This window comes from Balaenoptera ricei, chromosome 11, assembly GCF_028023285.1.
Source record: "Balaenoptera ricei isolate mBalRic1 chromosome 11, mBalRic1.hap2, whole genome shotgun sequence".
NCBI lineage: Eukaryota > Metazoa > Chordata > Mammalia > Artiodactyla > Balaenopteridae > Balaenoptera > Balaenoptera ricei.
In genome coordinates this window covers 74,812,731-74,839,520 of record NC_082649.1, presented here as the reverse complement: position 1 = coordinate 74,839,520, position 26,790 = coordinate 74,812,731, and the positions used below count along the sequence as shown (strand labels likewise).

Here is a 26,790-nt window from a genome sequence, read left to right as displayed (position 1 = left end):
GAGCAGATGCTTCAATCTTCATCACTTTTGTAGTGCTACAAACTATACACTAGTAATTGAAATGTAAGCTCTGTAATACAAAATACTTAATGTTCATTCATCCATTCAACAAATGTTTATTACTAAGCACCCTGGACAGGGCTAGGCACCAGTAAATAAGACAGACACTATCTCTGTCCTCATGGGCTTAAAGATTTATTTTATAAATGCACTGAGTCAGCCTTTAGTTCTTTACCTGTGCATCATAAATCCGATGCATAGCTTGATACAACTGGTTCATATAGCTGGAAATAGCTGTAGCATCTTCTTCAAATACACCCAGTAAAGACCTTGTCTGTATAAAATAAAAGCAGTAAGTTTATGTTAACCATTATATAAATCAAGCAGAAATCTTTTTTTCCTAAAAGATGGAAAAATCACAGAATATTAGAACTCTAACAATTCTGAGTTTTGATCTGTTTTCTGTCTTCTGATAGTAATGCCAAGATGCTGGAGTTCTTTATTCTAAATTTCACTTCATTAAAACAGATAGATTTTCCAAGTATGTTACACAAACCTTAGAAGGAACAACAAAGGTATATTTTTATGAATTAAAAAGTCTGTAATTAAACTAAGAACAAATCTACAGAATCAGTCAAGACTATATTAACAGTATTCCATGTATAAATATTTTAAATATCTTTTTTCAGGATAACTTAGTATGATTATTTCCCTCTCTCTCTCTCTCTCTTTTTTTTTTTTGGCTGTGTTGGGTCTTCATTGCTACACAGGGGCTTTCTCTAGTTGCAGCAAGCAGGGGCTACTCTTCATTGCGGTGCATGGGCTTCTCATTGCAGTGGCTTCTCTTGTTGCGGAGCACAGGCTCTAGGTGCGTGGGCTTCAGTAGTTGCGGCACGTGGGCTCAGGAGTTGCGGCGCACAGGCTTAGTTGCTCCGCGGCATGTGGGATATTCCCGGACCAGGGATTGAACCCGTGTCCCCTGCATTGGTAGGCGGATTCTTAACCACTGCGCCACCAGGGAAGTCCCTGATTATTTCTCTTTTTCCATAGTCTCTTCTAGTAGTGCCAAAGCCCTCCCCATCATAATCCAAAATAACACCATAGTACCCCTTCCCCTCCCCAACATGGCCTGTAAAATGCTAACTAGGTTTTTTCTGAGTGCAGAATTTGGAATCATTTTTCTTCTTCTTTATACATTTCTATATTGTTAGGCCTTTTTTTCCCCCACAATGAGCACGAGCATGTAAAAATTACCTTCACTTTAAGAGTAAAAACTTGTCAGTCAGTAAATGTTAAGACTCAATAAAACGGATCAGAGATAAGGAAACTCAGCATAAAGGCAAAGTATGTTCACCTTTTTATATCCCAAAGGCAGGGTAAAAATTTAATTCCAACAATTATTGAGATAACTACAGCTTAAAATCTAAAAGATGACCTTGTACTTTTATTCTACAAATAGTTAATTTATACCTCAGCCTTAGAAGTTGGTTTCTAAAAATCAACTTATTCCTTAGCTTCCTATTTTCAGAAGAGAAAGCTAAGTCACTATGGTTGTTTTAAAAAGCAGTGCAAAATCATTATGCCAGTATATGAAGTCCAAGTTATCTCAGTCCTCTACTTCCCCATGCCCCAGAAATTTAGATCTGGCAGAATCTTTTTATTTTTTAGCCCTAGTGCCCTACTGCCATTCCCCAAGTGCTATTTTAAGATGTAAAAAAGAAAGCATTATGAAATCTTGTTTCGCTAGTGCCATTCTTAAGAAAAGTCTGCCACTTAGTTTTTTTTTTCCTTCAAAAATTAGCATTCTAATTCAAGGAATAACACATTTATGCAAAAATGTGTAGTGGACTTAAATTAAAAAGATGTTCTTAGCCTCAAACAGGGTTGAAACAGCTTCCTTATGTAAAGCTAATAAGATCGAGTTCAACACTGTATAATGACTGTTTAAAGTTAGCAGCTTACAAAAATGCAATCAATATGGTACCATTTCATTGAATCTATGACGGCATCCACTGTGAGCTGCGCCAGTTTAATATACTACTGTCACAAACAAAACAATGCTGGCAATTAAGCTATGAATTCAGGTTTTCTAATGTCTTGAAGTTTTTACTTTATATTTATGGAAACATCTTTGACAGAATTTTTTATATAACTCTCATATAAACACAAAAAAGAAAACACAAGTTGCACAAATTTAATATAACCCGAAAATTTCAACTCTTGTGCGTAATTTCTTGACGTAAGAGACACCGCTAGCCATGTTTTCACATCCAATATTATTCTGTGCCACGAGCAGGTGACAAATATTTCTCAGAAGTGCTCCACTTTTATCTCCAATATTTTTTTCCAAATTATTGACACCCAGTCAGCAAGTTTTGATGGCAGCACTTGCTTCATCTTACTAGCTGTCAAAGAAATATTTTCGACAAAAAACAAGACTGATAATCCTTCAAGTGGTTGTGAATTGATTTGTTGGCTGAACATTAAAAGGCTGCACTTGGCCAGTCATGTCACTAGGAGAAGTAACCAAGTGTGTACATTTGCAGGTAATTACAAGTAAAACAACATCAACTGTAAGGGGCATCTCAATATAAGAGATGTCAAAATGTGAATTTTAAAAAAGTACATCTCATAATCTTTGAGTATTTCATATTATGCCAAAGAGAAAAGCCTCCATTTGGGACTGGAGTTTGCCTTCACAGTTCTAGCTTAGATGGATCATTAATAAGACTTTTATCTACATATAAAATCAATTATTTTTTTAAAGATCATATCTTTTCTTACTAAATAGAAAGTTTAATTTTGTTTCTGATTTTCAAAACAATATATAAGCGTTGATAAGGCATCTAGTATAGTCTTAAGATTTCCTACTTCAACAGATGGTATCTTTTGCAGAATGGTATGGTTTGTGCAAGATAATTCTAAAGATGTTTACGTGCAATCAGCTGGATTTGGACTTGCAAATATACCCCTATTTTAATACTTTGTTACTTTAAATTAAAACTAAAAAAGGATAATTGTAATTCAGGGTAGTCTTTCATGACTCCCAGGCTCTAACTTTTTTACATAGCAACTGGCAGGCCATTTTTGACTAGGATCAAATAATCTAATAAAAACATCTCTATCAGGAGCTTTAGAAGTTTTCCTCCTCTTTGTTACTCAACTTCTTGGACTCTATCCTAGATAAATAGTCCAGATGAGAACAAAAATTGATGCCCAAAAGCATTAATCTTAGAACTATATATAAAAGCAAAACTTGGGAAAAACTCTAAAAGTCCAACAACAGGACAGCTATATTAAGTGAGTCAAGGAAATGTGCAACCTTTAAATTTTTTATTCAGTATGTAATAATGTGTGAAGGTACTTAAGCTACAATGTGTAGTTAAAGCCAAATAAAAATCGTTATGCACAATATAATCTCAATCACATTAGAAGGTGTAAGAGAAAAAAAACTAGAAAAAAGAAAGCCAACTGTTAACAGAGTTTGCTGCTGGGCGCACGACAGGTAACTCTGTGCTTTCTGTATCTTCCAATTTTTCTGAAGCAAACAACTATTATTTTTATAATCAAGTACAAAGATTAAAACATTCACTATCTATAACAGCTGAAGTTCAGAGAAGTTAAGTGACTTGCCCTAAGGTAGAAGGTACTAAGCAGCAGTAATGACTAAAACCCTTATATCGTGAATCCCCAATCCAGGGCTTTCCATCTTGCCACAGGTTTTCCCCAAGAATTGCTTCCCAGTGTCTTACCTTTCTAAATCCCAGTTGTCCCAATTAATTTTCCCAAGTAAACATTAACTAGTTCAAATTTACTACTTCTAGAAATTGAAAGACTATCAACGTGGCTATTTCATTAAAAATTACCATAAAACTAATACTAATACAGCACATGCTTGTAAAAAAAGAAGCTCAAGTTGTAAACTAATTGTGTGAAAAGTTCAAGAAATTAGATGAGTCAAGAGATTATACCTTCCTAAGTCATGGCTAGGGCACTGTGTAACCCATTCTGAGCAGTGTGTAGTCTTTATGAGCTATAAAAGCGAGCCCAGGTATGAGAAGAAAGGTAAGGCACCTGTTGAGTCTTATAAAATAAAAAAGTAAAATGACAAAAGTACACCTGACCAATACATCCCACAAAATTTTTGCTAAACATCTGAAACAAATGTAGCTTATAACTTTATACTACAGAAATCGTTAAGCATTTGAACTGGCTATTCTGGCAGTCAAAATAAGCCAAGAAGTCAGTTTCTCTTTGTGTCAATATAGGCTGATAAGAGTACATTACCAGCAGGCAACTGGCCTGTGAAGATAACTTTCAGCGTGAAGAAAAACAAATCAATTCCACAATCAGAGCCCAACTTCAACTTGGCAATCAAAATTGGCACCACATCCATGGCAGACATATCATACAGGAAAGGGGGATCCAGGCCCTCCCTCCTGTTCTTTTGGAGTCATATTAAACCGTCAAGACACGTGAAATATGTGCAGTTGTAGTTCTAAATGAACAACATTTCAGAAAATTTTCTTCATTCTAAGTGGTAGCCAACCAGCAACACCGTCTTAAGTCCCTTATTGTGTAAGAGACAGGCCTAGGGATGAAGTTTCTCAACCCAAGTTACAGCGCCTACCAACATGGTTTTAACATCGCTCATTTCATTCTTCACTACTGAAAACATCAGTAATGGTTACGTTTCCCTAGACTATCTTAAGCTAGAGCAACCACACTAGCATCATCCCCAACGCACAAAACACAGGGCTTTTATTTTGATGAGTTTATTAGAGCCAAGTCTGCAACGAGGGCGCAGCAGTCGTGGAGCCGCGAAGGCGCCGTCCTCCACTAGGCGTGCGTGGCCCGAGTGACAGCGGCTACACTCACGGCCACGACACTCGGCCGGGAGGCTCTGGGACCCTTGACGGGCTTCGCCGAGGACTCTCCGCAGGGGCATATCAACAGTCTTTCAGCATCTCCCCCCCAAAAACTATCCATTTCCTTCCCTAGCGTGGTCGAAATCATTAAGTCTACGGGTCTTTTCTCCTTCTGCATTTTCTCCGAAGAGGTTTTCGAAGAGAAAATTCCAGGATCGGGATTTACCACCTCACATCACGGCGATTATAAAGCATCTTTTGTCAAATACAAGGGAGCCCCCCGCGCGTACGTGACCGCCGGGCCCACGAACCGGCTCGGTTGCAGCCCGCCGACGTCCCAGACCCCGCACACGGCTCTCGGCCCAGCGGCGCAGGCCCACGCGGGCCTCGGGAGGGCGGCCCGGCCTCCGCGGCTCGGGGCGCCGCCCGCTACCGGCGGGGGCACTGGGGGCGGAGCCCACCTAGGCCAGGGCTGGCACCTGCGGCCGCGGCGGCGCCAGGCCTGGGGTCGGCCAGCCCCGCTCCTTCCCTCGCAGCCCGCCGCCGCCCGCGCCTCACCTGCGGGCTGTCCTCCAGCGTCTCCTCGATGGGCAGCTTGTCGATCCCCGGCATCGTGGCGGAGGTAGGGCGGCAGCAAAATATGCGGCGGCCGCCCACAGCTCCCGCGCCCGCCCGCCTGCAGCAGCTGACCCCGACCCGCCCTCTCTCGATGGGTCTGCCGCCCTCTCTCGATGGGTCTGCCGCTCTCGCCAGGAGCCAAGGGGCCGCGCTGCCGCGCGGGAAATCCCGCCCCCTTGGCCTGCCTGTCCCGCCTCGCGGCGCGCCCATTGGCTCGCGGCGACGCCCGTCACCGCGACGGGGCTGGCCCGGAGGTTCCTTCACTGCTCTGGGCTTGCCCGCGAGTTTGGGCCTCCGAGGCGGCGGAGGCGACTCTTACTGCGCACCTCCAACACCAGCCCTGCTCCCGCGCGTTTGGTTGTAAATCGTAGGGGACCGTCTTCCCCTAGCAAGACGTGCGTCTTCTGGAACCAGAGCCTCGAGTGAGGACAGCACTGGGGAATTCGGGGCGGTTTGACTACTCCTGCAACATTTTTCGTCAGAGACCATGAAGGAGACCTCCCTGCTGGCGCCTTCTTTAGTTTCCTCAAATTATAACCTTCCCAACCCTGCCTGAAGCGTCCAGTTTCCCCTCTCCAGCAAAATGGTGCTGGCTAACTCAGATCTGAGTGATCAGTTGTGTCGTTAACTTGGCTTTCTGGTAAATTCGTGGACAGTAGACTCCGAAAGATTTTTTTCTGAGCACTTGCATATCAGTATATTCAGTTAAAAACATGACTTTGCTGCCAATTCGTCATTTCTTACCTGGCCTTGAGAGACTGACACGCCACAATTCAGACTTCCATATTTCCTATAAATCACAAAACGTCTTTTTAAAGTCAGGGTGCACTGATTTATTATGCTGGTAACTGATCAGCATTTCTGTTAAAGTTTTGGAAGAATCTTTAAATAGCTTTTTCAGCCTCTAACTTTTTTTACAGGAAAGAAAAGTGAAGCTCTACTTCTAGAACTCGGTCTGGATTAGAACTTCTGCCTCTTTTGTCCATCTCTATATGTCCACATTCCTTAGAGAAGAATCATTATACAGAGAAAATGGCAGAATCACTAGTGTCTTCTAAATATCTAGCCATTAATCCCACCAATCCATCCCATTTTCATTCAAGAAATATAAGAAATGCTGAATAAAGATTATTAGTTGCCCAATTCCACAGATAAATTGGAATAAATACAGGTACAGTGGAACAAATCCAAATACAGTAACCGGAATGGAAGTTACTTATTTTAAACTCAAATACTAGATTTTACCATGATCTCTTGAAGGAAAAATAGAATCAGGTTTTTAAAGTTTTACCAGGTAGACTTGCAGTATAGTTTCACAGAATAATCCTTAGATTTCAATAAACTTTCAATAAGAGCTCTCCCCTTAGATTGTTTATCAACTAGTCACCCGGTAGAAGAGATCTTTAGTTTTTGAAAGGTGGTTTGGAGTCAGTTCTTACAGGATTACTGCTTCCCAGCTGCTTGGATGTACCCGGCATCATACAGATCTCAGCAATACAGCTCTGGCCTTCAACATTTCTTGTCTATCAGCACAGTGGCATGCAACCTGGCTCTAAAGAAGGAAGACTTTCAGGGTAAGTAACATTCTTGGTTGAACTGTAATTAGATTATAAGTGAAGAAGAAGAAAGTTAGTGACAATTGATAAGAATCAGGAGTAAGTGACAAGTGAAAACAGTGAAGAAGAGTTATTACATGGTGCAACTGAAGGGGTTAGGCCAGTTAACTTGGCCAAACTAAATAATTCCAATGAAAAATTATCTTAGGTATCTGAATTATCTGGGTGGGGTATTATCATCAAGTTAAATGGTTTCCTTTTTTGTATGTTATGTGCACCTAAACTGTGCAAGGATTCTCAAGAGGCTATTATATTATCAGAGAGAGGCAAGGAATTCTTGCCAGGCTCAGCTGATTAAAAAACAAAGCAAACAAAAACAATTGGATGTTCAATGGGGTGGAGAGGCAGTTTAGTCAAATTATAAAGCTAGAAAGAATCTTGAAAGGCTTTCCATTTGGATCCTCTAGCTTTAGGCTACTGTTCACTCTGCTCAACCAGAAAAATGACTGTATTTCCTATTTTAAAACACCTCTAAAACTGCAGAAGCAGTCTCCTTTGATAACCAGTTTAAGTTTAATCAGCCTAAGTTCTGTACAGTTGACCAAACTCGGTTCCTTTTATGCAGGAAATGAGGCTTGTTCAGAGAATGCCTCAAGGGTTACTGGAGACTTATGTGGGTAGCATAGTAAAAACTGGCCAGCAGGTTAATTTTATGGAAGGCAAGGCAGGATTAAACGACATCCACCAAAGAATTCATTGAGACGTTTCACAATATAATTTACAACAAAAAGACATACAGTCTTGTAAGTAGATTTGTTAATTATTAGTCTCCTAAAATTATATTTGATCTTCTTATAATTAAGTTTTTACATGATACCTCTTGAAGTTCTGGTCTGCGGTATATAATAGGAAAGAATCCAACAACCCAAATGACACTTGTGCTTTACCTTTTAAAATTATCCCCTTAGGTTAGTGGTTACCAAACTTATGCACACATAAAAGTCATCTGGGGGAGGTTGTTAGAATACAGATTACTGAACCCAGCTGAAGATTCTGATGCCGTAGGTCAGAGGTAGGACAGGGAATCTCCCAGGTGAATCCAAAGCAGGTCATCCTCAAACCACATGTTGAAAAACTCTATCCAAAATGGAAAATAACCATTTCCCTTTACCAAATAACCTTGTATTTTAGAAAATTTAAAGGGTCAAGTAAATATTTAGGAAAGAGTCTTTGGTTCCAGCTGAGGATGGTGAGAGGAGCACCATTTCCAGAATCACCTAAAGAGCTTGGGAATCTTCCCACTTACAAACATCCCCTGAAAGACTCCATCAATCTGAAATTCTGGGGTAATTCATGCTCGTTTTGAGAGTATAATATATAATGCAAATAATTCTAGATGTTACCTAATAAATCACTCCTTAATGAGACTCACTTTAACAGATAATTCAGCTGTTTTCTTAGCATTCAGCTGAGATGAACCAAATTCAAGAAATGAGTATATTAATTGATATTTTGGGAACCTGAGTCATTCCATCGACTCTAAAACGTTTGAACCAGTGGTCGAGTAGGGAGAAGCTGTGGGCAATTGGGGGGTAGAATCAAAAGTTCTAAGGAGTGTGTTCCAAAAGAGGTGGGTGGGCAGCCAGGACCAAGCGATTCTTCACTGTGCCCATTGCAAACCACCCTCTGGTCTTTGACCTTAATATTAATGTTGCTTTTGCTCTTTGCCACAGCGTCCTTAGATTGCAAATTTGTGGCTAAAACATAAATCCTTGGACAGGCAAATTCCATAGCTTCTACTTTCTTGACTGTGAAAAGAATAAAACTTTATTTCTAGGATAATTGTATATGCCTGTTTCTTTTATGGTTGCCTTGATTCGTTTTTGGAAGATGAGGACATTGTAAACTAATTTCTTTGACCAAGCCAAGAACTGTGAAACCAAGCAGCATCATTCCTGTTTCTGTTGGGAGGTGAATAAAAGCATGGGCATGAGCTCATGGACATGGACTGTGGAGCCAGCCTAGCTGGCTTTGAATCCTGGCCTCACTCTTTACTAGTTCTGTGACTTGAGTCAAGTTACTTAACTTCTCTGTGTCTCCCTTTCATCATCTAAAAACTGGGGCTTAATATAGAGAACCTACATGATAGAGTTGGGAAGATGATTAATGAGCTTTCAGAATAGTGCTGGGCACAATAAGCATTCAGTAAAAATCAGCTAAGTATTCTCTTCATTATTTACTCTTGAATATTAAATGTTTCAGTGCTTTTAAGGCAGCTTTCATTTTCTTCATTTTCCCCTCTTTATCATAACTAAAGAAGCCAATATTTTCTAAATCAGAAGATTGTCCTCATTGTCTTAGAGAATCCTGATACTATTTTAAATAATATTACCCTTGCTAGTGTTTTATCACTTTGATTTAGGGGCTTTTGTGGTCAAATCAAAAAATTTTTAATCAATAAATATATATTGTGATATTCTGGAGAAATGGTGTAGGTACCAAACCAGCAAAGGCTATTACCCTGTTTTTGTTTTTTGGTTTTTGGCAGTGCGGGGAGGGGAGATGCCCTCAGATTAAAAGATATAAGATCTGCATGACATTCCTACTCCCCAGAAGTTCTGGGGAGCAATAGGCAAGTCAGTGGAGAAGAGGTTGCTCTTAGAGAAACCAGTAAGTCCCATGACAGGTTAATCACTGAAATCATTTTACTTTTTATGGAACCACAGAGGGCAGTAAAAAAAAAACAGTTACTGAGAATTGATTAAACCAGTACTGTGTATATCATGGCTGGTGCAGAGAAGTCTCAGAGTTAATCAGCACATCCTTGTAAGAACACTAGATGGTGCTCTGAATTTAGTTTTAGGATTCAAACTACCTCAGGAAATGGCTGTCGTCATTCAACAAATATTTATTAGGTAATGAACAAAATATTAAAAATCTCTGCCCTTGCGGAGCTACAGTTTAGTGGAGATGGTAGGAAGAAAGACAATGAAAAATAAACATGTAGTATTAGAAGTATATCAGTAGTATATTAGAAAGTGGGAAGTGCTATGGAAAACAGCAGGGAAAATGGGATGAGGGGCAGTTGCAATTTTAAATAAGCTTGTCAGAGTAGACTTCATTGAGGAGGTGACATCTGAACAAAACCTTGAAGGAGTCACTGGAGTGCGCAATGGGGACATCTGAGGAGAGGGTGTTCCGGGAGAGGAACAACCTGGCAGACACCCTAAGCCCTAAGGCAGGAGTGGCTGGCTATTTTGAGAATTGCATAGAGATCAGGGTGGCAGGAAAGGTGTGAGGATTTTGACATCTACCCTGATTTTTGATAAAAGCACCTTTGTTTATTTTTTTAATATTATTTATTTGTTTATTTATTTGTTTTTGGCTGCGCCGGGTCTTAGTTGTGGCTCGTGGGATCTTTTTTCAGTTGCGGCATGTGGGCTTCTTAGTTGCGACATGCGGACTTCTTAGTTGCGACATGCAGACTCTTTGTTGTGGCGTGCGGACTCTTAGTTGCAGTGTGCATGTGGGATCTAGTTCCCCTAGCAGGGATTGAACCCGGGCCCCCTGCATTGGGAGCACAGAGTCTTACCCATGGGACCACCAGGGAAGTCCCCAAAACACCTTTAATTGAGGTTGTGATTTGAAACAAATGTTGGAGAAACTGTATAAATTAGTGATATGAGATATCATAAATCATGGGCAAATTAACATTGTCTTAAGTAAACTCAATACTTTATGAGATGTATTGGTTTAAAGGAAAAATTGCATGAGTGATTTAGCTAAGTCATGTTCTATATACAGGGTCAAAAGTAAAGTCTTAATAACAGAAGACAGTGATTTCATGTAAAAACAGCTGTGTGGTTTTTTCTCTTCCCTTTCTGAATAATTCAGCCCTAAAGCCATTAGGTGTGGCCAAATAAAGTAGGAGTCTATGCAGGGTGGGTAGGCATGGGGGCCCAGAACGGGGTGTTGAAGCCAGCAGGGGCAAGGAGAGCGTCCTCACAAAGGGGCACCCTGGTGTGGGGTGCCAGAGCCCGTGCAAGGTGAGCCCCCTCATCTACATAGGGGGGCGTGAGAGCACAAGATGGGTAAAAACAGCATTTTGGTTGGAGGGGCAGCCCCCAAGCAGCAAGATGTTGGAGCAAATGTGGGGTGAGGGTGCCTGAGAGGGCTGTTGCGGAGTCCAAGCATGATGAGGAGGGCTTTTGTGCAGGTTGGAAGCCTACTGCAGGACTTCAGAACACAAGGGGTGTGGAGAACATCCATGAAGAAGGGCAGCCTAGTGCAGGGTCTCAGAGCCCCAGTGGGGTGAAGAAGGCATCCACACAGACTGCTTGGGTGTGCTGCCAATTTTTCATCAGTTTTTTACCTTCTCAATCTGGGAACTATATTTTAATTCTGAGGTAATTCAGTTTGCTAAATACTTTGTCATTTGTTTATATGATTAGAAATACAGTTTTCAAGTGGTAAACTCTCCTTCATCTCTGTTCCCTCTGTTAATGATGTCATTATCCATTTGGTCACATAAGCTAGAAATATGGGAATCAGGTTCACTTCCTCCCTCTTACTCCCCTCAACAGACACACACACACACACACACACACACACACACACACACACCCCTATACCTGACTGGTCTTCATTACGTTGCTTTTCTCTGACCTTTGCTTGAAACATCTCTACCTGAAGACATCTCTGAAAAACCTTCATAGTAACATTGATAATGGTAATAAATGATAGCAAGCTGTTTACATAATGTTTACTATGTGTCAGGTGTTACTTCAAGGGCTTTGCAAGTATTATCTCATTTGATCCTCAATTAGGTACTATAATTATCCCCATTTAATTATAGAGGAAACTGAAGCACAGAGAGGCTAAGTTACATGCCCAAGGTCACATAGTTTAAAAAAGGCACAGTGCTGGAATTTGGACCCAAGTAGTATGACACCAGAGTTGGGCTCTTACCACTCCTCAGCCCTTCTCAGTCTCACTCAAGCGATCTGGGCCCTTTTCTGCTCCCATAGCCTCTTGTGCACACATCTTTATTATATTCTTATATTGAAATTTTGTATTTATTGATTGGTGTTCCTAGAAGAATGAGAATTTTGTTACTTATATTTACAAAAGTGCAGAAAATAATGAACCCTCATTATTATATTTCTATTCATTGGAGACAATGAATCCACATATACCCATCAGTCCAATGTAGCACTTATCAACATTTTGCAACACTTGCTTCAATTACCTTTGTTTTCTTTCTGGGTTTTCCTGAAGTATTTTCTTTTCTTTTTTTTTTTTTATAATATAAGATTTTTTAAAAATTTATTTATTTTATTTATTTATTTTGGCTGCATTGGGTCTTCTTTGCTGTGTGCGGGCTTTCTGTAGCTGTGGCGAGCAGGGGCTACTCTTCGTTGCGGTGCGCGGGCTTCTCATTGCGGTGGCTTCTCTTGCTGCGGAGCACAGGCTCTAGGGGCACAGGCTTCAGTAGTTGTGCTGTGTGGGCTCAGTAGTTGTGGCTCACGGGCTCTAGAGCGCAGGCTCAGTAGTTGTGGCGCACGGGCTTAGTTGCTCTGCAGCATGTGAGATCTTCCCGGACCAGGGCTCGAACCCGTGTCCCCTGCATTGGCAGGCGGATTCTTAACCACTGCGCCACCAGGGAAGCCCTCCTGAAGTATTTTCAACTAAAACCCAGACATTCTGAAATTTCACCTGTAAATACTTAAGTAGAATCTCTTTTAGAAGGGCATTTTTAAAAATATAACCATAATCGCATTATCACACTGAACAAAATTAATATTAATGGCTACCTTCTTGATCATGAGTTTCTTGAGGGCAGACATCATTTCATCCCCTGGTTACCTAGTACATCCCTGATACATGCTGGAGTTTAATAAATGTTTGTTGTGATTCAAAAGGTTGTTTCTAAGTTGATAAGAACCATGACATTTATCCTCCAGAAACAATGTTATAAATAACAATCAGGTTCTCAGGTTAACTGACAACTCTCATTTAATCTACAATGATTAGATTAAATGGCACTAATGTGTAGGCCTGAGCCCCTGGGAGCCTTAAATCCTAAACTATTTTATCTTTGATTTTTGAGGCTGGGGAAATCCTGAGTCTAATTTAACCTAGCCCTGAGTTTTCTTGTTCCCATTGTCAATCTGGGGAGGACATAAAGACAAGGGCTAGATTGGGTGGGAGTGTTCATTGGTAAAGATTTCTTAGAAGGAAATATGGCAGAATCCAGCAAAAAATAATATATTCTTTTTTTTCATAATAAATTCTGGTTTATTTTTGGATGATAAAGAAATAATATATTCTTCAAAGAAACTTTTTCATGGAAATACTCCTGCGTATGTGCTAACAAGGTAGTCATTGTTTGTTATAGTTTATTTATTTATTTATTTATTTATTTATTTATTTATTTATTTTTATTTATTTATTTTTGGCTGTGTTGGGTCTTCGTTTCTGTGCGAGGGCTTTTCTCTAGTTGTGGCAAGCGGGGCCACTCTTCATCGCGGTGCGCGGGCCTCTCACTATCGCGGCCTCTCTTGTTGCGGAGCACAGGCTCCAGACGCGCAGGCTCAGTAGTTGTGGCTCACGGGCCTAGTTGCTCCGCGGCATGTGGGATCTTCCCAGACCAGGGCTCGAACCCGTGTTCCCTGCATTGGCAGGCAGACTCTCAACCACTGCGCCACCAGGGAAGCCCTGTTATAGTTTAAAAAATTAGAGACAAACGTAAGTGCCATTATCAGGGGTATAGTTCAATATATTATGGTTCTTCCACTTGATGTAGCACCAAGCAGCTGTTGAAGAATGAGGTAGAGCTGTGCGTGCTGATGTCATGTCATGTCAGTGTGGGGGAACCACATTGCATAATAGCATGTGTGTCTGACTCCATGTGGATAAAAACGTGTGTGCATGCATCTACTTCTTTATGTCAAGGCATTCTAAAAAGGCAGGAAGGAGCAGCACTAAGCTGTTAGTAGTGGTGGCCAGTGGGTTGGAGAGTAAAAATGGGGTAGAATTGAAGGAGACTATCATATTTTACTCTATGTACCATAGTATTAAATGAATTTTTTTAAAAATAGAAATGTATCAGAGTTTTAGATGATTTTATATCGAATTTTTAAAATCAAGGGCTTGATATATGCAAGGCACTATACTGAAAACAATTTTGACTGATTTGAAAGTGTAAAAATATGAAACTATACTCTTGAGGTTGAGAAGAGCAAAGCCTAAAATGTTTTCTAAATGTTATAAATAGAGTGAACTTATTCTACAAATCTTTATTTAATATCTCCTGTTTGATGGGCACTGTGATCGGTGCTGGGAGAGACAGAAGTGTGTGAAATAGTCCCAACTCTCCTGAACCTTGTAGCCACTGGGAAATATACCATGTGTCTCAAGTAACAATGATGGCTGAGGAGGGCCTGAGGAATGACAAGAGTGTCACAGATATGAATTGTGCCTCAGGATTTTTAAATTTTAAGCTCAGATTTTAAAAATGAATCCCCCATCTCACTTTTTATTGAATTATAGTTTCAGAATGTCATAATGTCTAATTTGTGGATTACCCTGGAGTCATACATAAGTAGTTCATAGAAAACTGGGAATACTTTTACACATTAAAAAGCAATGGCAACAATAGTAAACACACAGAATTTACATTGCCTGTCCAGCTTACAAATGTTACCTCTTCCTGACATTAGAGGAAGATGATAGTCCCATCCATCCATCCACCTATCCATCCATCCGTTTATTCACTCATTCAACAAATATTTATTGAATGTCTACTTTAGCATTGCTCTAGAAGATACTGTATGTGTAATAGTAAAAAATATTTTATTTTAGAAAACACATTTTAATATTTAAAAATACTGAGGGTCTCAAATAGAACAGTGTAATTCCTGTGCAAAAGTAAGGGGCAAATGTCATTAAAGCTTTGCTTATTGCATTTCTTTCTTATTATGCTCACAGGCTGATTTTATTTCTTATTATGCTATGACTGGTTTATAAAAATCTCTGCCAAAACACCTAACACATTGGGCATTTTTCCTGATAGTTAATGATTTGGGACTTAATTGAAATACATAATTAGAAAATAAATGTTAGCAAAGCCTGAGTTGATTTACAAGTTACTAAAGCAAAATAAAACATAAACCTCTCAACTTTTACTTCACCTTGAACATGTAGATGTTTAAAATATAAGCTGTCCAATTTTACAATTCCTAAAGTCTCTTCAATGTCAATGTGTCAGGCTTTTATTTCTCATCTCAAAATAATTGTTGAAAGATATTGAGGATTGATCATAAGCAAGGTTTCACAACCTTTTTCTTTCTTTTTAACTTTTTATTTTATATTGGAGTATAGTTGATTAACAATGTTGTGTTAGTTTCAGTTGTACAACAAAGTGATTCAGTTATACATATACATGTATCTATTCTTTTTCAAGTTCTTTTCCCAATTAGGTTCACAACCTTTTTCTTAATTCATCAGTACACTTTGATGTTTATATTATGAGATCATTGGTGAAGATGTTACAGTGGCCATTAATTGATAAAATCAGAAGAACAGGGAATTTGGAGACGGAAAAGTCGAGGCTCTGCCACTGCTATTTGGTGACTTCTGCAAATTACAACTGAACTCTCAGTTTGTTTTCTCAACTACCAAATAGTGGAGGATTTATTGAAGGATTAAGCACAAATACACTAAAAATGCTTTAAAAGCTATAAATCACTATAGATATTTTGTGTTTGTATTCATTATAACATTACTCTAGATAAACAGCACTTATTAGAAACAACAGTAGACATTATATTAGTGGTGAAACACTATTCTCATGTCAGGAACAAAACAAGGATGTCTGTTTTCGTCATCACTATTTTCAACATTGTTCTGTACTTCTAGACCAGCATTGTCCAACAGAAATTTCTGCAGTGATGGCAATATTCTCTGTCTGTGCTGTTCAATATAGTAGCCACTGGCCACATGTGGCTACCTAAATGTAAATAAATTACAAGATAATTAAATTTGAAATTTAATTGCACCAGCACTTGCACTAGCCACATTTCAAGTGCTCATTAGCCACATGTGGCTAGTGGCTACAATATTGGATAGTGCAAACACAGAACATGTCTCTCATTTTGGAAAACTTTATGGGACTAGAAGTTCTATTTGTTTACAATTATAGAATAATGTTTAATTATAATCACATATCTATCCATCCACCAATCTATTTTATTTTTTATGCATTTTAAAGTTACAGACATCAATATACTTCTCCCCTAAACTCTTTAGCATGTGTATCATTAACTATAGTTGAGCACTCGTTTATGCTTTAACAGATAAAATTTTACATACAGTGAAGTGAATAAATCTTAGAGTATTAATAAATATTGACAAATGAATACATCTGTGTAATCCAAAGCCTAGCAAGATATAGAACATTACCATCACCCCCCATGTTTCCTGATTCTTCTTCCCATTCATTCTCCGCCTCCAACCCCAAATTCTGATTTTTTCAATATAAACTAGTTTTGTCTGTTCTGGAACATCACATAAGTGAATCAAACTTCATGTATTTTTTTGTGTAAGGCTTCTTTGACTTATAATGTTTTTGAAATGCTTTTGAAATTCATCAGTGTTGTTCCATATATTGATACTATATATCAATACCTTTATATTGTTGAGTTGTATTCTATTATATAGTTATACCATAGTTTATCTGTGTTCCTGTTGATAGACACCTAATTGCCAGTTTGGGCTATTATCAGTAGAGCTTCTGTGAATATTCTCATGCAAGTCTTTTTGTGGACCTGTTTTCATTTTTCTAGGAATGAAATTGCTGGATCATAGCATAACTATATGTTTGTTTGTTGCTAATATATGGGATTAAATTGATTTTTGTATATTTACCTTTATAGTATGACTTCGCTAAATTCACTTATTAGTTTTAGTAGCTTTTGTAGATTCTTAAAAGTTTTCTATTGTAAACAATCATGTCATCTGTGAAAAGAGACCCTTTACTTCTTCCTTTCTGATCTATATGATCTTTATTTCTTTTTCTTTCTTTATTGCACTGGTGTTCAATAGAAATGGTGAAAGTGACCATCCTTGCTTTGTTCCTAATCTTAGGGAGAAATTCAATATTTCACCATTAAATAGTATGTTAACTGATTATTTCTATAGATGCCCTTTATCAGATTGAGAAAGTTACTTCTAATCCTAATTTGCTGAAAAAAAATTTTTTAAATAAATTTATTTATTTATTTTTGGCTGCGTTGGGTCTTTGTTGCTGCGCGCGGGCTTTCTCTAGTTGCGGCGAGCTGGGGCTGCTCTTTTTTGTGGTGCGCCGGCTTCTCATTGAGGTGGCTTCTCTTGTTGCAGAGCACAGGCTCTAAGCACGCGGGCTTCAGTAGTTGTGGCACATCGGCTCAGTAGTTGTGGCTCGTGGGCTCTAGAGCGCAGGCTCAGTAGTTGTGGCGCACGGGCTTAGTTTCTTCATGGCACGTGGGATCTTCTCAGAACAGGGATCGAACCTGTGTCCCCTGCGTTGGCAGGTGGATTCTCAACCACTGCGCCACCAGGGAAGTCCCAAGATTTTCTTTAAATGTTTGATAAACTTCACTAGTGAAGTTATCTGGGCCTGAAGTTTTCTTTGTGGGAAAGAATTTGATAACCAATTCAGTTTCTTTAATAGGTATAGAACTAGGCATGTTTTCTATTTCATGTTGTCTCAGTTTTGGTAATCATATATTTTTCAAGATACTTGCCTATTTCATGTAAGTTGTTGAATTTACTAATATAAAGTTGTTCATTATATTCTTTTATCTTTTTAATGTTTGCAATTTCTGTAGTGATATCACCTCTTTATTCCCAATATTGGTAATTTGTGTTCTATCTTTTGTTCTTGACCAGTCTACCTACAGTTTCCCCCTTCCCAGTTTTTTTTTTTTTTATTGGAGTATAGTTGATTTACAATGTTGTGTTAGTTTCTGCGGTACAGCAAAGTGAATCAGTTATACATATACCTATATCTACTTTTTTTTTTTTTAGATTCTTTTCCCTTATAGGCCATTACAGACTATTGAGTAGAGTTCCCTGTGCCCAGTTTTTTTTTTATGATGGAGCTTATTAGATAAATTATCTAGGGCTGTATAAATCACCCAAAGCTTAGTGGTTTAAAACAGTAGTATTCATTTAATACCTCTCACAGTTTCTCTATGTCAGGAATTCAGGAGTGACTTGGATACCCAGTCCTGTCTTGGAGTCTCTGTTAATATTGTGATCAGGTGTCATTTGGGGCTTCAGTCACCTGAAGGCTTGAGTAGGGCTGGAGGATTCACTTCCCAAGTGACTCATTCACATAGCTAGCAAGTTGGTGTTGACTATTGACAGGAAACCTCAATTCCTCTCCATGTTGGCCTTTACACATGTCATGGTAGCTGGCCTCATGTGCTTGCCAATCTTTGATTGTGAGGTTATATTTGCTTACTTTTAATCTGTGGGAATCCTGTGGACCTAAATTAGGGAGGCTTTCTTCCAGAGAGAATTTGGTCAGCTTTTGCCAGGAACCATTATCGAAGTGGCCTGAAGTAAGAGAGTTCAGTTCGGTGCCCCCAGCCCCCGCCTACTGCTAGCCCGAGGATTAGAATCCTGGTTTCAGTGATACTAAGGATTTTTCCCTTGTGGGTTACCTTGTATTTATCGTTTGTTTACTGATCACTGCTCCCAGTTCTGATTTCATTTCTTGGTTGTTGGGTTTTTATTGTTTTGTTTGGTGAACAAACAACATTTCCCTTACTTATGGGGATCTCAGCAATGTATTTGAAGGTATATTTTACCCAGGATCTAATTGTTTTGTAGTTGAAGGGTCTTTCAAGGAATATGGTCCAGCATATTGCTAGAACAGAAATATCCCATTCACTCTCCAGTTTACTTCAAGTCTGGCTTTTTTCTTTACCCTCCAGTTTGCCAAGGTTTACAGTAACCCCCTCGTTAACAAACCTAGTGTATTTTCACTCAGCCCCTCAGAAGCATTGACACAGCTGAGCATTCATTTATTCTTTCATCTAGTATGAGCCGAGTACTGTTTTGGATGCTAGAATGAACAGAACAGACAAAAATTCTAGAGATAGGAAACAGGCAATAAACAATAAACATAATAAACAGATATATAAGGGACTTCCCTGGCGGTCCAGTGGTTAAGACTCCATGCTTCCACTGCAGCGGGCATGGGTTCGACTCCTGATCAGGGAACTTAGATCCCGCATGCTGCGCTGTGCGGGCAAAAAAAAAAAAAAAACCAAAAACAAAACAACAACAAAAAAGGATATATAAAAAGGCAAAAGGTAGTAAATGCTTTTAACAAAAATTGGAGCAGGGCAGAGGGCCTCAGGAATCCTGAAAGAGAGGTTGAAATTTTTAAAGGGGCAGGAAGAGTAAGCCTTATTGAGAAAATGATATTTGAGGAAATACTTGAAGGAGGTAACAGAGTAGTCCATGAGGGATATGTGAAGGAAGAACATTCTAGGTAGTGAAAACAACCAGTGTAAACTCCTGAAGCAGGATTGTGCCTGTGTTTTCAGGAAGAGGTTCCGTGTAGCTGGAACAAAGTGAGCATGGGAGATGTAATAAGAGGTAAGATCAGATAGGGAAGGGGGGCTGGCAAATCATGTCAGAGCCTGTAGGACACTATAAAGACTGACTTTTACTGAGATGGGAAGCCATTTTTTTGAGCAGAGTTATGATATGAACTGACTTTTTTTTTTCCTTCCACACTGCAAGCCTTGCAGGATCTTATTCCCAACCAGGCAACCAGGGATGGAACCCGTGCCCCCTGCAGTGGAAGCACGGAGTCCTAACCACTGGACCGCCAGGGAATTCCCTGAACTGACTTGTTTTTAAATGATCCCTCTGGCTGCTTACTGTGTTGATAGAAAACCATAGGAGATCAAGGATGGAAGCAGGAAGACCACTTGAGATGCTATTGTAGCCATCTTTCTCCTTGACCCATTTTCCTCTCTTGGGTCACTTACTGTATCTCCAGATTTTTCTCTTGCCTTACTAGCTGTTTCCTTCTCTAGTTCCTTCTGCAGCACATCTTCTCCAATTTCCAAATGTTGGAATACCTCAGACTTGGTCCTAAGATCCTTCTTGTATCTAGGTCCATTCACTGGTGATCTCATGCAAGCCTCTAGCTTTTAATGGCTTTAATACCTATGATTTATGCTGGTAATGCACAAACTTAAGAGATTCAGCCCGGAGCTCATACTCATAAACCCAGTAGCCTACTTGCTATCCAAACTGGAACTCTTCACTTCTTGCCACACCTTTCCTCTCCTAATCCAGGCTTTCACACCCCAGTAAATGACACTATATTTGCTCAAGCCAAAAAAACAGTCATCCTTAATGCCTCTCTTTCCTTCATTTCCACCAGTCCATCAGCAGGATGTGTTTTTCTATCCCTGAATGGATGAGCTATTTCCTCCACAATGCTATGTGTCAAATAACTTCAAAAATCTCAATGGCTTAAACAACGAATATTTATTTTTCTCACTCACAATACTGTAGGTCAGTTGGTGTTTGGCTGAGTTTGCCTGGGCTTGGCCTGCTTGACTGCAGGCCGCTGGATGGTTTGGGGTCTGTGTGTTCATTCTGGGGCTCAGGCTGAGGGGCAGCAGCTACCCCAGGGATGACCACATGGTGATGTCAGAAGCTCAGGAGGGAAAACCAATCATGCTGGCACATTTCAAGCTTCTGCTCACATCACTTCCCATTGGCTGAAGCAAGTCACATAGACAAGCCTAAAGCTAAGGAGTGGGAAGTACACTATATCCACTATGAGGCCACAGCAAGGGGGTGGCTATATAATATATTATGGGGATTGAAGAATTGGTACTAATTATTCAATTACTCAGTCTCCCACAACCTCCTGAAGAATTGTACCTCTCCGCAAATCCACTATTAGCCATCATCTCTTGCCCCAGACAGCTATCTCTGTTTTCGTCATACCTAGAACAATGCCTCGCATTAGTATATGCTCAGTAAAAAGGTATTGAATAAACAACTCCCAACTGATCTTCCTGGTTACACTCATCACTCTTCAGTCTCTTTCTACGTAGCAGCCAGGGTGGGGTTTTAAAACTGTAAATCCTATCTGTGATATAATAAAAAGAAATATATTTGGTCTTTGTCCCAAGTTCCAGGCACACAGCTACTAAATTTCTTGGAATTTCCTGAGTAATAAGAGTGATAGGAGCATCTTTTATTCTAATGACACGACTCTTGGTGGGTTCTAGATAGCTTCAAGATGGGGGCTGGTTGCCAGAAAGACCAAACTTAGAGGCTTGTAACTTTCAGCCTCACCTCCCAACCTCAGGGGAGAGGAGAGGGGCTGGAGATTGAGATCAATCACCAATAGCCAATGATTTATTCAGTCTTGCCTATGTAATGAAACTTCCATAAAAACCCCTAAAGGACAGGGTTCAGAGAGCTTCCAGGTTGGCGAACACATTGAAATGGTGTTCACTGGGAGGGTGGTGTGCCCAGAGAGGGCATGGAAGCTCTCTGACCTTTCCCCCATACCATGCCCTATACATCTCTTCCATTTGACTGTTCCTGAGTTGTATCCTTTATAATAAACTAGTAAACATAAGCAACATGCCTTCCTGAGTTCTGTGAGCCATTCTAGCAAATAATTGAACCTGAGAAGTGGGTCGTGGGAACCCCAGATGTACAGTCAGTTGGTCAGAAGTACAAGTGGCAACTTGGGACTTGCAAACTAGTTTCTAAAGTGGGGGTAGTCTTGTGGAAGTGAACCCTTAACCTGTGGGGTCTGCACTAACTCCAGGTAGTTAGTGTCAGAATTGAATTGTAGGATACCCTGTTGATGTCTGCAGAGAACTGGAGAATTGCTTGGTATGGAAAAACCCATACACATTTGGTGTCAGAAGTGTTGTGAGTAAAAACAGCTCAGACTATCATATTAGTCCCAACTTAAAACCCTGCCATGGGTTCCCTTTGCTCTTGAACTCCTTACAATGGTCTTTATAAAGGCATCTATTATCCAGCCAGGCCTGGCTCTCCAAACAATAGCATCTGGTACCACTCACTTCCCTCTGGCTAACTGCCCTTTTCTTCCTCAAATATTCCAATGCTTTTCAGCTGCAAGACCTTTGTACTTGCTGTTCCTTCTGACTGGAATGCTTTTTCTCAAGATCTTGGCATGCTAGCTTTCTCTCATCCTCAGCTTCAGCTAAAGTATCACCTCCTGAGAGAGGCCTCCCTGACCATCAATACTTAAAGACCCTCTTCCCATTCCACGCCTACCCCTGTTACATTTCATCACCATCACCTTGTTTATTCCTTTCATTGAGTTTATCACTCTCTCAAATTACCTTGTTTTGTCTATTACTAATCTCTAGCACCTAGAATGGTGTCTGGCACAGGTTAAGTGCTCTATAAAAATTCATTATATGAGTATATGAGAAAACATTTCCTCCACATTTTAAAAGAAATTCTTTGCTATCTTTTATTTCCATCTACTCATCCATATATAAAATGTTATAAGTCCAGATAAAATCAACTCAAGAGAAATAAAAATATTGCAATGTTTGTGTTCGTAAAGAAGAAATTGGGGACTGGAGTAGCTTCAGCATGTGTTGTGGCATCCTTGAAACTTGTGCCTCTAGGGCACTGATCTGTGGGGTTGAAGGTCTCAGTGAGGCCTCCTTCCACCTCCCTTACCTGACTTACCTTTTTTCTTTTTCCATTCTCATCCCTGGTTAATGTACGAGATTATTTACTTATTTACAATTATTGTTTGTTGCCTGTCTCACCACTCCCACCCCCACTGTGAGCTTCATGGGCACATGAAGGCAAGGATCCTATTCTGTTTTTTCTGGTACTCAGTAGATGTTCACCCAACTGTGGGATGAATGGATGAATGAATGAATGTTTCAAAGGAGAGAAAGGAATCTGGGAGGTCCTGAATCAGTCTCTTCCTCCAAGCCTTCCCAGAGTAAGGTCACCCTCACCATTGCACAGTCTACACCCCAAAACACTACAGGCAAAACCTCCACAAGGTATAAAGGTTTTACTAGTTTATTCATTGTCAGAATGGCTTTACTTGTATATTTATAAGTCTATCTTGTGTGCCTGTTAATGTTTTGTTTGTGAATCGTTCATTCACTCTAGAGCTCGTGTAAGGAGGAATTTAGCTTGGTATTTATGACATTGTGATAGCAAGTGACATTGTGATAGGGCAAAATCTGATGAAGTTGAGCTCAGTCCTGTAGAGACTGTTTCCTCTATTGACGCAGACTACTTTTCCTCTTCCCACAAGAAAAGCCCAATAGTTGTTTAAATGCTGGATAAAGCTGAGCACTTAAATTTATCATCAAGAAGGTATTGGAAGAAGAGGAGTAAGAGAGTACAAGAACTGAAAGTGTCACAACCTTGGTAGGAAGTGGCCACTTCAAAATCTTCCCAATTAGCAGCTGTGTTTCTCTTTTAATTTCATGTTTTCTTAGGATGATGAAATTAAAATATTCTGTTCTTGGTTATTTTTCACAAACCTTATTGTCCTCATGAAAACCCTCCAGTCCCTCAAAATATCAACAGAGAGAAATTTTTCTTTAAAAGATGCAGTAAACTATGTTTTTTTTCTTTGAAACAACTATGATGGGAGAGAAATTCTTCCTTTAGTTTGAATAGTCATACTTTTTAGTTGCTTGGAGGCAGTTACATATGAATCTTCATATAAACTTGTATCTCTCTCATTTAAAAGAAAAGATGAAAGAAGAGAATTAGCTCATTAATTATTTAAAATACTTGGTGCAGCTGTTCCTTATGAATTAATCCAGGCACTTGGAAGACAATTAAACTCAGTGTTAATAACATTGCAAACCCTTTCCAGTATGCTGCACTCCAAATACTATTGTGTTTTCATTGACAACATTCACTATTACATATGCATGTGAAAAACAGGCCTTTTCATCAGAATTACTATAATAGCATTAAGGGATTATTATTTTTTCCAATTTCTTTGGAAGAAAATTCACTTAAATTAGATTATTTATTACTTGACTGCTCTCCTATCTTGCCTGTATTAGGTAACTGGAGTTCATGAAAGTATAAACTTCAGAATAAAAAGCATGATTTTATACATTAATGATTTCAAATAAAAGAGGAGTGCTAGTCTGTGCATCACTTCTTTTCGAGAAAGTTAAGTCTGTATTCTGCTTAGGAGAGATAACACTTTTTGTCCCTGTAGGTGGCCCCCCTGGTGTAGCCATTAGTTGCTAATTACTTGCAAACAAATAAACAATTAACTCCTGGAGCTGCTGGCTGGGCCAGTGTTCATTGACATGCTAAAACTTTCTAAGACAGGATCTTAATTAGTGACGTTCTAAATCCAGCCCCCATCGTCAGCGGAGCCATAAGGTAAACTGCAGGAAGGTCCAGCCCGGTACACCTGGGGCCGAGGCAGCCAGGGAGGAGTGGAGAGGCCAGAGCTATAGCTCTGTGCAGCCCACACGAGGATGTCTCCCAGCCTTCAGGAAGGCGCTCGGCTCGGGAAAAGCAAACCCTCGCCCTGCTCCTTTTCAATTGAGAGCATCTTAGGACTGGACCAGAAGAAAGACTGTGTTCCATCAATGAAACCCCACAGGCCCTGGACAGACACCTGCGGCTCTTCAGGTACGCCACAACGTAATTTTTAAAATTCTTTGTTAATTCGTTTGCAATGTTTAATTTGGCCTTTTTTTCATACTACATAGACTTAGAGAAAAACTGCAATTTCATCCAATTACATAATTGAAGAATCTAGCACTTTTAATGCCTCCAGCTGAGTCCTATGGGAAATAAAAAGAACATCGGCCTTAGATCCAAGTGGATATGAAGTTCACCCACAGGAAATGCCAAGAACCTTCATTTTCTTCAGAAGATCTCTGGGTTTATTTGCCACATCAGATATTCTAAATCTCTTTTCACTGAAAAATAAATGACATTCAGAGGCCAAAATGTGTCCTCTATCAGCAAGGCAGGGTTCTCATTTTTATTTGCTTTTTGGATTTTGGTCGATGAAAGGTCAGTTCTCCTGTGAAACCCAGAAGAATTCTACTAGGAAAATTAAAGACAAGTTCCTGAAATTACTTCTTATAGAACTTTGTGGAATATAGAATTGGACATCTAAGGTGGGATTTATTTTTCTGTTTTTAGGGAAAGAGATTAACCTATGTCTACATGTCCCGAGTCTTCCTAATGGGATCTCATTACCTTGTACTGTGGATCACTCAGTGCCGGGAGAAAGTGTTTTGAAATATGAAGATTACTTTTCAGCCTCAGAAAGACTTTCTTTGAAAAGAGAGTTGAGTTGGTATAGAGGCCGAAGACCCAGAACCGCTTTTACTCAAAACCAGGTAGGAAGTTTTTTCAACCACCGATCCTAATACAAAGGCTTTAAGTGACACCCTGTTGGGCAAAAGCCTATCCACTTTGGGATCTCAGTTTAGAATCCTTATTAATGAAACAATAGACTGTATCTCTCTCTCTCTCTCTTTTCTTTAACACTTTCTGGATAGTCATTTTTTTAAAAAGGCATACAGATTAATTGCCCAAGATTTAAATGCAATTATGTTGCTATACAAATTAAAGTCTATTTTATGATGACATACCAAAGATCAACCTTTTAAATAACTGCTTCCTTATTCTTAGATTGAAGTGTTGGAAAATGTCTTTAGAGTAAACTGCTATCCTGGCATTGATATCAGAGAAGACTTAGCTCGAAAATTGAACCTAGAGGAAGACAGAATCCAGGTAATTTTTTAATTTAGTTATTACTCGTGGTAATTAAAATGTTAAGAATAATAAAATAACATTTCTGAGATCTGTTTTCTTTTTCCTTAATTTTAGATCTGGTTCCAAAATCGGCGTGCAAAGCTGAAAAGATCCCATAGAGAATCACAGTTTCTCATGGCAAAAAAAACCTTCAACACAGATCTCCTGGAATAGATAGAAAACTAAACATGGGGAATTATCTTCCAATTGCGGAATATAAAGAATCAATGGGAATATCAAGTGTTAAAAATGTGATGTTTTCTTTTCTGTGTTTAATCTGAGTATTGTCTTTTTTTTCTGAAAATATATTGTAAATAATTACTATTATAACATGGTACCTATTATACTTGGGCACTTCTAGTTACAATAAAGGCCTTTCCTATATATTTTAATAAACATTTTCAGAAAAAGCCAGCTATTTTTTGTGAGCAAATTTAATCTAATAAATTAGTTTGCTAGAATCAGTAAACTCATGACTAACTGACTCCACAACTGGATTCCATTTACAAAATAATTCAAGTCAAATAATCTGAAGAATGGCACAAAGTTGTGATTTGTTTCAATAAGTTTCCTTCAACTGCATTTTGAAACATGATTATACTTAAATATATTAGTGTGATTTATTCATGAATCTTTTGTTCCTCTTGATTTGTGGCATAAAGCAGTGAGAATTTCTCACCATATATCAATACAAATCCTTACAGCATTCCAGTTTCAAGTTGTTTTTTTTTTAAGCAAAGTTATTATTGCCAAAGTAGAGATGTAAAATCATGAGTTATCTTATTCATGCCATTAGTATTGCATTGCACAAAAGAACTGAGCTACAAATAAATGCAAATTTTAAAATATTTTTCTAGTCCACTTAATGTTGTACTTTACTTTCATTCATCAGAGTG

At 39.2% G+C, this 26,790-nt stretch overlaps 2 protein-coding genes across 7 annotated transcripts in view; one reads left to right on the top strand and one right to left on the bottom strand.

Moving 5' to 3' along the window:
* APPL1 (adaptor protein, phosphotyrosine interacting with PH domain and leucine zipper 1) overlaps positions 1 to 5,604 on the bottom strand; it is a 49,553-nt gene extending 43,949 nt beyond the window's left edge. For all 5 annotated transcript variants that reach the window (XR_009505897.1, XR_009505896.1, XR_009505898.1 and 2 more), the window contains exons 1-2: positions 5,427 to 5,604; positions 236 to 334 (exon numbers count right to left, since the gene is read on the bottom strand). Coding sequence is in view for 2 of the 5 variants with exons in the window: in XM_059939962.1 (XP_059795945.1) it covers positions 236 to 334; positions 5,427 to 5,480 (153 nt within the window). In the remaining 3 variants the exon portion in view is untranslated. The remainder of the gene's footprint in view (positions 1 to 235; positions 335 to 5,426) is intronic.
* A 136-nt stretch (positions 5,605 to 5,740) lies between these two features.
* HESX1 (HESX homeobox 1) lies at positions 5,741 to 26,262 on the top strand. 2 transcript variants are annotated; one of them, XM_059937669.1, is made up of 5 exons: positions 5,741 to 7,060; positions 24,475 to 24,754; positions 25,277 to 25,476; positions 25,772 to 25,873; positions 25,970 to 26,262. In XM_059937669.1, exons 2-5 carry the CDS (start codon positions 24,598 to 24,600, stop codon positions 26,066 to 26,068), a joined length of 558 nt encoding a protein of 185 aa, XP_059793652.1. In that variant the 5' UTR covers positions 5,741 to 7,060; positions 24,475 to 24,597; the 3' UTR covers positions 26,069 to 26,262. The 2 variants fall into 2 exon arrangements, with proteins under 2 accessions (XP_059793652.1, XP_059793653.1); XM_059937670.1 differs by lacking the exon at positions 24,475 to 24,754.
* The last annotated feature ends 528 nt before the right edge of the window (positions 26,263 to 26,790 follow it).

What these genes read in the sequence shown, in the direction of transcription:
- HESX1 (XM_059937669.1), top strand. Translation starts at nt 24,598, where the DNA reads ATGTCTCCCAGCCTTCAGGAAGGCGCTCGGCTCGGGAAAAGCAAACCC. An exon ending in AGACACCTGCGGCTCTTCAG is followed by an intron (nt 24,755 to 25,276) that starts GTACGCCACAAC and finishes TTCTGTTTTTAG; the next exon opens with GGAAAGAGATTAACCTATGT. An exon ending in CCGCTTTTACTCAAAACCAG is followed by an intron (nt 25,477 to 25,771) that starts GTAGGAAGTTTT and finishes CCTTATTCTTAG; the next exon opens with ATTGAAGTGTTGGAAAATGT.